Raw genomic sequence first — 12090 nt, 5'->3', positions numbered from 1 at the left:
AGAGAGCTTCATGGAGTGGGTTTCCATGGCCGAGCAGCTGCATCCAAGCCTTCATCTCCAAGTGCAATGCAAAGCGTAGGATGCAGTGGTGTAAAGCACGCCGCCACTGGACTCTAGAGCAGTGGAGATGTGTTCTCTGGAGTGACGAATCACGCTTCTCTGTCTGGCAATCCGATGGACAAGTTTGGGTTTGGCGGCTGCAAGGAGAACCGTACTTGCCTGACTGCATTGTACCAAGTGTAAAGTTTGGTGGAGGGGGGATTATGGTGCGGGGTTGTTTTTCAGGGGTTGGGCTTGGCCTCTTAGTTCCAGTGAAAGGAACTCTTAATGCTTCAGCATACCAAGATATTTTGGACAATTTCATGCTCCCAACTTTGTGGGAACAGTTTGGGGATGGCTCCTTCCTGTTCCAACATGACTGCGCACCAGTGATCAAAGCAAGGTCCATAAAGACATGGATGAGTGAGTTTGGTGTGGAGGAACTTAACTGGCCTGCACAGTGTCCTCACCTTAACCAGATAGAACACCTTTGGGATGAATTAGAGCGGAGACTGCGAGCCGGGCCTTCTCGTCCACACCAGTGCCTGAGCTCTCAAATGCACTTCTAGAAGAACACTCCTAAACCTTGTGGAAAAACCTTTTTTTCGAACAGAAGAGTTGAAGCTGTTATAGCAGCATGGTGGGCAGACGTCCCAAAGGCAGACGTCCCAAAACTTTGTCAATATATATATATATATATATATATATATATATATATATATATATATATATATATATATATTGCAGTTGTGTTTAAACCTCAGCTTTTTATTATTACTCATTTAAATCACATATGATTGTATTTATCTATTTATTTAAATAAGTATATACATTGCTGTTTGTTTAAAAAATACATTAAAAAGAAATGAATTCAGAAAAAAAATTACCTTTATTTTTCAAATAAATGCTGTTCTTTTGAGCGTTCTATTCATCAAAGAATTCTGCAAAAATATTAAGCATCAAAACTGTTTTCAACATTGATAATAATAAGAAATGTTTCTTGAGCACCAAATCAGCATATTAGAAGGATTTCTGAAGGTTCATGCGACACTGAAGACTGGAGTAATTATGCTGAAAATTCAGCCTTGCATCACAGGAATAAATTACATCTAAAATATATTAAATCAGAAAACATGTATTGCTGTTTAACTGCATATTTGATCAAATAAATGTATTTTACTTTTTGTGTGTATGAGATGCTTTTAAATATGAAATGAAATAATTATGAGTTAATAAAAAAATTGTATTAACGGATTTAAACTTTTTTGTGCATTATGTGTAATTTTATTTGTATAATGTCTTATGTAATCTATTTCTCCTCTAATTTGTCATCTGTTTTCATGTACTGTTTTCATGTCCAGGTCACACAGTATCTTCTGGATAAGACCTTGATTATGGATGAGGACACACTGTATGACTTGTCTCTCAAGATTGAACCCAGGCTTCCTGCATGAACTACAACCTCAGTACCTGGCAGCTTCCATCTAAATGTGCTTCTCACTCTTGGGATGTTTTGAAGGCATGAAGCATGCCTAGTGTTTGAGAAAGAGGGACGCGAAGGATGGAGGGAACATGTCCGTTTGAAAGTGTGGAAGGGTAGAGGGTCCAGATTTGGAAGAGAGTATTAAACAGTGCTCACCACCACAATTTCACCTGAAGGGTCATGGAGACAAAGGAAAGAAGGATGAAAACTGGCCAATGTCAGAGGCCAGGGGTCATGAGTGAGTTTCAGGGTCTAGCAGATGGAAGAGAGTGGGTGAAGATATGTAGCATGTACAGAAGTAGAGCTATTAGCCAGTTCGTATGTAGTGTATTGTGGCCCCTGGCACATCCCATCATTGGTAATGGTAGTGACTTTGTGCATGAACTAGACTGTGGGTTTGCTGTGCGCTTTGCCTCAACTTTACACTCCATGTGCTTTCCCATCTGCCAACAGCTGGCTGCATTGAACCAAAATGCCACATGATAATTTAAAAAAAAGATACATCAGTCTTCTAAGTAATGGGAATGTATAGTAGCTTTCTAAAACACTAACCAGTAGTAGATTATATTTATATTTCGTAATTCCCCCTGAAGCGATGTGGGCTCTTTAAAAAAAAACACGTGCCTTTTCACATTCACAGACACTTGTAAATGAAAACTAATGTCTCAGCAATGCTTGAAAGTTATGATATTAGCAAATGATTGGCCTCTGTAGCAAACGACAGAACAGAGACATTCAGACTATTTAAATAAATACAAGTATAAATTAGCATTTTCTTCTCAAATTCTCAAATATCTCACTTGAATCGCATCCGCTTGCAGATAGACTCCACTTGCAGTAGTTTGCATCATCCATGCATTAAAAAGTACAAGTTGACTTGTTATTGTGCAATGCAAACCTTTTCAGATCTGATGTTACAGTAAGTTGAGGCTTTGCCGCCCCCTATTGGAGAAAAAGCTCATTATCGTGAAATGATTCTTGACTAAATGAAAGGAATTCTGACTCTTCAAGTTCTTCAATAATCAAAGCTTTCCTGCTTTTTAATGTAACGGCCCTCCTGGTCAGCTAACCAGAAAAGTGGGCCCTCTCCATTATTTGCATGACAAATTCAGTGATCGCATGTTGGAAAATGCATTGCAAGACATGTTTTGTGGTCATGTGTCATTCAGCTGCTGTGTAGCCTCTTTTAAACTCTCTAGAAACCTCAAGTAAAACAGATAATAGATTAATATATTTAACTTCTCATTTGACTGCACTTCTTTATCTAAATACTTTGATCATAATAGCTGGAGATTTCATATGCATAGACTGGCAGAGAACAGTCAAATTGGCCATAAATATATATCTACCACTGTGCTGTATGAAGACGATGTTGTTTCTGTCTGATCCTTCCTTTCTTCAGAGTGGGACGGATTTCTATTCTTTATGTGCGAGTGTGTGAAATGCATGAGAGGAGCTTGTACTGTAGGTGTGAATGTGATCTCAGAGGTGTGTGGGTTGGAAAGGTACGAGTTACACTCTCATCAATGTAGCGTTGTTATCTTTAAAGCAAGTGTGACGGTAGTATTTATTTCCTGGCATATTTATTTGACCCTTTTTGTATATAGTGTGTCAATATGGGTTTATGATATAATGTGATTTTTGTCCCCGTCCATCGCCATGTAATATTTTAATTTCTGCAAGTACTCCTGTAATGGTTACATTTTGATAAATGTGTTAAGGGAAAAATGTAGCATATCTGATTAATTTACAATCCTTTGTCAATTGGTCTCTTTTTTATGCGTTTAGTGTGATGTGTGCACACAGAATTATTGCTTTGGTATGTTGCATGTCTTTGCATGTCCAGGTTGGATTCCTTCTGTGAAAAACTGCTTTTTGTACATTTCTGTATCAAACTATTTTTCCTTATTTTCCCTTCCTCCCTCTTTATTTTATCACTGATTCTCTTGCAGAATGTATGGCTTCAGTACTTCAATTCCATGCTTTCATTTCAAATAAATCAAACAAACAAACAAACAACAGAGTCTACATTAAATTACTAATCAAATGATTACATTAAATCATATATCGTAGATAGATAGATTTCAAGGACTCTTTCTCTCTAATCCTAGAGGAAGGGATGAGCTCATGCATGGCTCTGGTATTAAACCAGATAATGCTTGAGCTGGGCAAATCAAATACCAGTTTAATTTTATCCCTCACACACACACTGTCCCACTAAACATAGCTTTATATATTCTCTGTATCCATATATGACAAAATATTTAGAAGGGTATTTTTGCTGAAAATGTGAATGAAAAATCCAGTTTTGCATGCTGGAACCATCTTTGTTTTGCATGTGTACATTGTTGGGGAAAGTTACTTTTAAAAGTAATCCATTACAATATTGCATTACTTAGTTCCCTTTTTATGGAAAGTAATGTGTTACAGTACTTTTGGGCAACTTTTTCTGACTTGAACTGGATTGCTTGTTTTTAATAGGGGAAAAAAGTTCTATTTTTGGCAAATATAAAGGCCCTTTCACACAGAAAGTTAAATGAATAAGCCTCCGGCTGAAAGAAATACAAATCCACACCTGCACAGTAGAGGGCACAATTCAAAGAAACCTTTTAGCTCTGCTGAAATTCTGGATTACAGAAGAATTAGAAAATAAAGTTCAACACTCTTACTTCAGCAATAAAAAAATAGAAGACAAAAAAAATCAGCAAGCAGCAAAGACATTGGTTAATAAAGTAAGATTAAAAACATAAAGCATATTTGTGGTATTTTACATTTGCATAAAATTCTGAGTTTGAGGAATACTGAATTTGAGCAAGTGAGATGAGTAAATGCATGCTCACAACTACAATATCAATCATGTTCACACAGCACACAAGGCCTCAGCACTTAGGCTACTCCCGAATTTCACAAAAATCTCAACAGGACAGGAGAGCTGTCAGACAATAAATGGAAGAACAAAGTAAGTTGCTGTCACGGTTGGCTGCTAATAGGAAGCGCACGAAGGAGAACTCTATACCAATATAGTCTTAAATCCAAAAAGCATAACAGGAACAGAATAGCAACACTCTAACACTGATGAGATAGGTCAATGAACTGAACAAAACTGGGAGTACTTATACCAGAACTAACCGAGGGAACTAATGAGCTATTAATGAGGGACAGGTGAATAGGATGAGTAAATGTAGCATGGGAAAACTGGGTCAAAGGAAAACAGGCAAACAGAAACTGAACACAATGAAAACTAAGACAAAACGAAATATAACCCTGACATTACTGGAGTTGTGGAAGGTGGTAGGTAGGTGAACAGGGTGATGAGGGGACTAGGGAGGTGCCGGTAGCTCAGCGAGCCATGGAGGTGCCGGCAGTTCAGGAAGCCAGGGAGGATCGCTTCCGTGGCCTTGACCCAGGAGCTTGGCTTGGACACTATTGCTGTGTCCGAAATCGCCCCCTATACCCTTAAATAGGGCAATATTTGAGGGGACAGCCATTTGTAGTGGTGTCCGAAAACATAGTGGGCATTATTGAGTGCACTCATTCAATCCCACCATGCACTGCAATAAGGAGTGTTCAACTCATGCTCAACGGCTAGAGAATACCTGTAATGCACTGTCAGAGTCACGCGCTTAATGAATTCCCATGTCTCACCAGAAGATGGTGCCTGCAGCTGAATCAATTATACATACATTTCCGGCGTAATATCATACAGGTATAAATTACTTTTTAATTGATTATTAAATTGTTTAATTATGGTTTATACATGTCAGTTTCCATGGCAGAGTTAAAGATACATCTTTTCATTACTACTGGAGCTTGCCAGTTTGCTACATTTCCAATGATTATTAAACAGCGAGCAGAAACTATGCAAAAGCGGCAGCCCTTCCGGTGCTCTCAGTGTCCGAATTCACTCATGTTTTCATTCACTCACTCTTCAAGTGGACTATATTAGTGAAGTAATGTAGGGAACAGTGAATGAGGATATGGGGGGCGATTTCGAACACAGCATATGATTTTCACTATGGGGCTGTGACCCGGAGCGGACTCTGGAGCGGAACCATGGGGTGGAGCGTCTCTGGATCAGGCTCATGGGCTGAAGCCAACACTGGTCTGTGCTCATGGGCTGAAGTGGACTCAGGGGCTAAAGCCCACACTGGAGTGGACTCAGGGGCTGGAGCTGACATGTGTGGTCCAAAACACACAATGACAGAGAGACTCCAGAGAATCATCACAGACTTCACTCACCCTGGACACCTCCTGTTTGAACTGTTACCATCAGGACGGCGACTCCGATCACTGGCCACTAGAACATCTAGGCACAGGAACAGATTCTTCCTACAGGCCATTTCCCTCTTGAACAGTTAAAATACATCATATTTTTATTCTTAGAATTTGTATTACTATTTTCTTGTTGTGTTTGTATTGTTTATGTGCACTGGAAGCTTCTGCACCAAGAAAAATTCCTTGTGTGTGCAAGCACACTTGGCAATAAAGCTCTTTCTGATTCGGATTCTGATTAGGGATAGTGCAACGCTCTCTGGACTGAGTGCTGGTTCCACTGAAAAGGACTCTGAACTTTCTCTCACTGGAACAGACTCAGGAATTTCTCTCACTGGAACGGACTCAGGAACTTGCTGGGTTCATTTTGTGGTCCTGTCTTCTGTCATTGTTGGCTGCTAACAGGAAGCGCGTGACTAAGGAGAATTCAATACCAATAGTCTTTAATTCAAAAAGCACAACAGGAACATGCAGGGAAACAGAATAGCAACAATCAAAACAATGAACTGAACAAAACTAGGAGTAGGGGAGAGCGGGGCACAACCTAACACTTTTTGACTTTATAAATACACTTGGGGTTCAGACAGAGTATTTATTCAGTAATAGTATTTATTTTCCCCACATTAATTTCACACATGTTTAGTACAATTATGTGGTTTTGTTTCATTAATACAGTGTATACTTTCTTGTTGATGTCCCCTGAAATAATTGAAGTGAAATGTGACAACATGCCCCATAGGTGGGGTTAATTGTAACATTCAACCCGTTCTCACTCCCAAGGCGTCAAATTCAGAAGCATGGTCAAGTGCTTTCCGCGTCACAATAAAGACGCTAAAGCCCTAGGCATCACTATATCAATGCGCTGAGTGCTCCATTCATTTCAATGAGAAACCTTTGGCGTCAGACACAGACGCCTTGGGCATGGAAACGTTGTTATGGAAGGCCAACAGGGCCAAAACGTGTGAAACTGACATGTACATGTAATAACTGACACGTTATTACGTGTTTACATGTCAGTTTCACACGTTTTGGCCCTGTTGGCCTTCCATTGAAGATCATGAACACATTAAATTTCAAATATTGCCGCCCGTTACGTCAGTTTTCATAGTGAAATTGCATTGGCTCTCGTTTGTCTCGTGACCAATTGCGTCATTACGTCAGCTTTGATTGTAAAATGTTATTGGCTCTCGTGTGTCTTGTGACCGATCGCGTCATGCTAAATAGTTGTGTGAATTATTTGAATGAGATATGAATGAGTGCGTTCACGGAGTGGCAGGATCATCATTTCAACGATTAAAACATTAAGATCAACTCTGTTCTTTACATGAAGACATCATGTGACTTCAGAAGCCTTGGACTGCAACATGAGTTAATACTTTCATACTCATCATACTTTCATACATTAGTAACTTCTGAACATTGACTCTCAGTTATAATTCACCTTTTGTTCATGGTTTCTCAATGGAATTCATAAAAGTATAGACTAGAATAGCATAGTTCTAATAGGGACACAATGTAACACAGTGTTACAATGCACCACACCTGCACAACTGGGATTTAAACCCGGCTCATGTCTTCGATCTCAACTTTTAAATAACAGATATAAGATTAAAATAATATCAGATTTGTCTTATTTTAAATAAACACAAAAAACAGATATGAAAAATAAACTTGAGAAAGAAATAACTAAATAATGTTGATATGGCAACTAGTAAATACCTAAGTTTCGTCATCCTAGTATGTGTGGTAAGTTTTAAACCATGTATGTTATAACTAGCCCCGCGTTTTGGGTTTTGCCCCACTCTCCCCTACTTATACCAGAACTAAACGAGGGAACTAATGAGTTAATTAACAAGGGACAGGTGAAAACTAAGACAACACAAAACATAACCTGGACACTTGTGTTACTTTACTTTTGTTTCAGTTTCTGATGTAAACAGGGAACTTAAGAACATTCTGATGAAACACAAGACAGCAAATCGACTAATCATTCATGTGGGGAAGAACGATATTCAGAGAGAGCTGTCAGAACTCCTTAAGAGGGATTTCAACAAACTTTTTGAAACACTTAGAAGTCTGAAAATTCAGTCGTTCATCAGTGGACCACTTCCAGCAAGAGGAACAAATAGGTTCTCACCGTTGCTTGGGCTTAATACATGGCTGCAAAAAGGCTGCAACATGAAGGGACTGAACTTCATCAACAACTTCAATCTTTTCTGGAGTCAGAGACAGCTGTTTAAACAGGATGGCCTCCACCCAAACAAACTTGGTGCAAGAGTACTAAAGGACAATATCTACTTCTCCCTCCATCAGTGCGCGTCAATCCACTCAACCTGAATGGCACACACACACCTGGACAGAGTATGAACGACCACAGGACTTCATTTCAGCATCTGAATGGACATGCAGCTGACACATCCCACAAGGACAATGATAACACCACGCAGCCACAACAACCACTGCTCATGGACACACTCATGGAGCCCCGCCCTCAGAGCACCACAGACAGACTGTGTTGGATTAGAACTGCTCCAAGATTCAGCACCCAAGGATGACTTTATGGAAAACAGCCAGGGAAGCCAGGACAACATACCACAGCCTCCAGTAACAGCATACCAACAGCCCCCTTCACCAGACATGCTATTCCTCTCTCCAGCTTCCCCGCTTCTGAGCTTCTCAGAGAGAATGGAGGATCTCGTTTATGCTGGAATCAGAGAGTCCTCAAATATCAACCAAAAAGCAGCAACCACCAAAGCCTGAGCTGTCCTGTCCATCTGTAATTGAACCTAAAACAACTGATACCAGCTCTCAGTGATGTGTGTCGGGTCCCCGCCACGAAAACAGTAACTTTATCAAATGTTTACAGAACAAGCGGGAACCCAGTGTGCCTGTTGCTTTCTCTATTTCTGTTCTATTACGTGACAGAAAATGTAAGGCTTTATCAAGCCGTATGGCAAACCAATCTAATCTGCTGCCTATTACACATCAAACTAATATTACCGTGGGGACAATAAATCCCTCAAAAATACGCAATGGGCTCAGATTTGTTAGCTGGCCCAGTGTGTTGTGATTCGCTAACTGCCTCGCTAACTGTCGGAAACGTCACGCCCCTTACCTTTACCGGTAGACTGTGCTTTGGTAGTATTAGAAACAATGTCGTCAATAAAACCATACCAATTTGAGCCCGAATCGGACCCAGACAATTTTAGTGAAGATGATCGAGCAGAACCTGTTCAAGAACGGCTGTTAAACAACTGTAGCAATTATGGACGCAGACATATAGATGAGTTAATCTTCCAATGATTCGATCAAATGAACATCCCCGTTCACAAAGCACAATTCAGCTCCAGGAAATCATCATCATCATCACGAGGGAGATGGGGGCTTGATTCTGCCCCGGAGCTACTAGTTCTGACTTCCTATGGACTCGCCACCAAACTCAGTTAAAAGAGGACAAAAGGCTCGTGGTTGTCACAAGACAAAGAAACAACCAGATCTCTGTCTTTGCATGACCAGCAAATGAACTCCACGTGACAGCTAAAACTCAAAGTAAGCTCACAGAAACTGTTAGCTTATGGAGTACATCAAATAACTGATTATTGGACTTTCATTTCAAATAGCCTTCAACATAACTTGTTAGTGTGTTTACAACTAATACACGTTAGTTAGACTATTAGGCATGTATATTGCTCACAATTCATGCAATTATGTAACTATTGAATGAGTGGATGAAAAAGCATTGTGTTTGATACCGGTGTGTTCGTATGGGTATAATCCAACAGATGAGCTGAATGAAATCTTTATAGAATTGATCATGTCCTTATAGTAAGAAATTAGGTCTAAATTTACTCTCTGCTTAAGAGCAGGAAACTAAATTCTATAGATAACCCAATTTTGTGGGAGGGGTGGAGACACAGTCACCCCTGAAGCCTAATTGGCCAGAACCCATCCAGGGGATGGGCAAATGTTTGAGTTTAGTCTCAGAACACGAACGAAAAGTTCAGTTCTGTTTTGAGTCCGGTCTACAGTTCTGTCTGCAGTTCTGTACAGTTCAGACCAGAAGCAGTGCAGAGTTCAGCTCAAGTTCGGTTCCAGTTCGGTTCGAGCTGGTTCGTGGCCTGTTCGCAGTTCAGAGATGAGCTCAGTCCTAGCAGTATGACCAGAGAGAGTCCTGAACGGAGCTACCAGGAGACGATCTGACGATCGTGACAGACCAACTTCAGAGAAAATGGGTTAACAACGATTTCATTCAGGCCATCTGCTTTTCTCTCACTTTCCTTTCTTTTACTTAAAGTTTATTTTATTGCCGTTAAGTCTCGGGTGCTGTTAAGTTTCGCCGTAAAAGTCTCTCAACAACGAGTTTCTAACAGCGCGCTCCAACTTCAAACAACGCCCACGCTACATGTTTCCCTTTAACAGAGCCCCCTTTAAGTCCTTACATATCGGCGGACGAATAAGTTAAGGTGTAAACATTAATTCTGAATTATTTATACTACATAGTGTCATTCGAGTCTTTCATTTTAATTCAGTTCCCCGTTGAGTTATTATTTTATCTGACTCATAGTCGCTACACAACGTTTAAGAATGTTTTGTTTTTTGTTGTTGTTGTATAGCTTACTACAGTCCTCAAAGGGATTTTTTTGAGTAAAGACTGCGGATCATAGTGATCGCTACTGAATGGCACCGTTACTTTTGTATTTTTAGAACGATTATAGCCAATATCTGTCGCAAGAACTATTAACCCAAAACGAACACTAAATATTGGCTTTACTATAGTAGCCAAATCAAACACAGAACCATGTTTAGCATGCCTGTAGATAAACAATACATAAAAGCTCTAATCAAAGAATAATTTACACTAATTCCAAGTTCGCTGTTGAGATTTTAAAAAGTTTGGAACGTTAGGTGTTTGTCGGATAACGTTAAGTATTAATGAGCATTTCACAAACTGGTTTGCAGAGCCAAACATCGTTGTCATTTGTTTACTTCCTTGCTACAACGTACAATACGAACTATTACAGGAAAACACATCGACGAAAAATAAATCATACTTACAGGTTGTGGCCCGTAAACAGCTTCTGTTTTTAAATCCATCTTTCAGGACAAGCCGTTGTGCGGATCCTGCATGGAACTCGTGAAGATTGTGGAAGCTTTCCGCCGTAAAATGCGCAGCACAGAGAACAAGATAACCATTGATCCCTAACTCCCCCGTCCCTAGGAAGGCTGAACGAAGTGGACGTGCAATCCGGAGGAAAATAACAGCGTTTTCGTCAACATTGCGGCAACAACATTCCAGCCTACTAACCAGATTTGCTGTTCACAGCCCACAGCACAGCAGATAGACGGCATGTTGCAATTCAGTCCTACAAATGGCGCCCGCGCCACTGTGTGATGTCACATGAAATCTAAGAATACCACAACAACTCTTCCCCACAGCAATAAAAAATGGCCTCGCCCCCCTTATTCTCGGAGGAGGGGTTTATGTAAATATTGGGGCTGGTGATGTCAGCAACCCTGGAGGAATGTCTGTAGTCCCTACCGGCCGTTTGCTGTAGTCCTTAGAAATTGATTTCTTTAAAGGTCCCATGGCATGACATTTTCATTTTATGAGGTTTTTCAACATTAATATGAGTTCCCCTAGCCTGAATATTGTCCCCAAGTGGATAGAGATGTTGATCGGTGTAAACCCGAGTTCTGGCTGTCTCTCTCTGCCTTTGAGAAAATGACAGGCCAGACGAGCCAATCCTGAAGTCTCCTGGTTTGACGTCCAAGCAGGAACGGTTACCTCCCTTTCCTCCGCCCAGAGAATCTGGCACGCCCATGCAAACGCTCGAGAGATCATTCCTTGTGAACGAGTGAATGCTGGCAGTTTCTCAGTGTTTGGATGTACAAATGAAAACAGAAGTCTTTTTTCAGTTCCTTCTGATCTGTGATCAGTAATTTCTGATGTGTAGCTAATTATTTATTATTCGTGCACACAATGCGGCTTCTCTCTCTCCAGACAGAACGGTGTTTTCGTGTTTTCGTGTTTTCTATCTTGTGAGTCAGTGTTTTTGTACGTCCTCGTCGTGTCTATCGGTTCTAAAATGTGCACACAGTCATGAGTTTCTGCTCAACATCGGCCTCACACACGCCGAAGCTCGGGCTGCACTGGCCGTTGGCCTTCAACATCCCGACCCCCAGTACTGCATCTGGCCCACAGCGGAGGCACCAAACGCGGCGTGAGATTAAGCAGAAGGGGGGTAAGCGTGAGCATATTCGGGCTAGCCAGCCTAGCCCCACAATAAACTGGATTA

General features: G+C 40.7%; 1 protein-coding gene across 1 annotated transcript in view; it reads left to right on the top strand.

The window, feature by feature from the left end:
• The window catches only part of rasgrf2b (Ras protein-specific guanine nucleotide-releasing factor 2b), an 88782-nt gene extending 85268 nt beyond the window's left edge, over nt 1-3514 (top strand). The window contains exon 28 of the mRNA XM_079814175.1: nt 1401-3514. Within this exon, the coding sequence (XP_079670301.1) occupies nt 1401-1493 (93 nt within the window). The 3' untranslated portion in view covers nt 1494-3514. The remainder of the gene's footprint in view (nt 1-1400) is intronic.
• The last annotated feature ends 8576 nt before the right edge of the window (nt 3515-12090 follow it).

The sequence above is a fragment of the Gobio gobio genome, assembly GCF_949357685.1.
Source record: "Gobio gobio genome assembly, chromosome: 4".
NCBI lineage: Eukaryota > Metazoa > Chordata > Actinopteri > Cypriniformes > Gobionidae > Gobio > Gobio gobio.
Note: the sequence above shows the minus strand (reverse complement) of the source record. Positions and strands in the feature narration are given on the sequence as shown.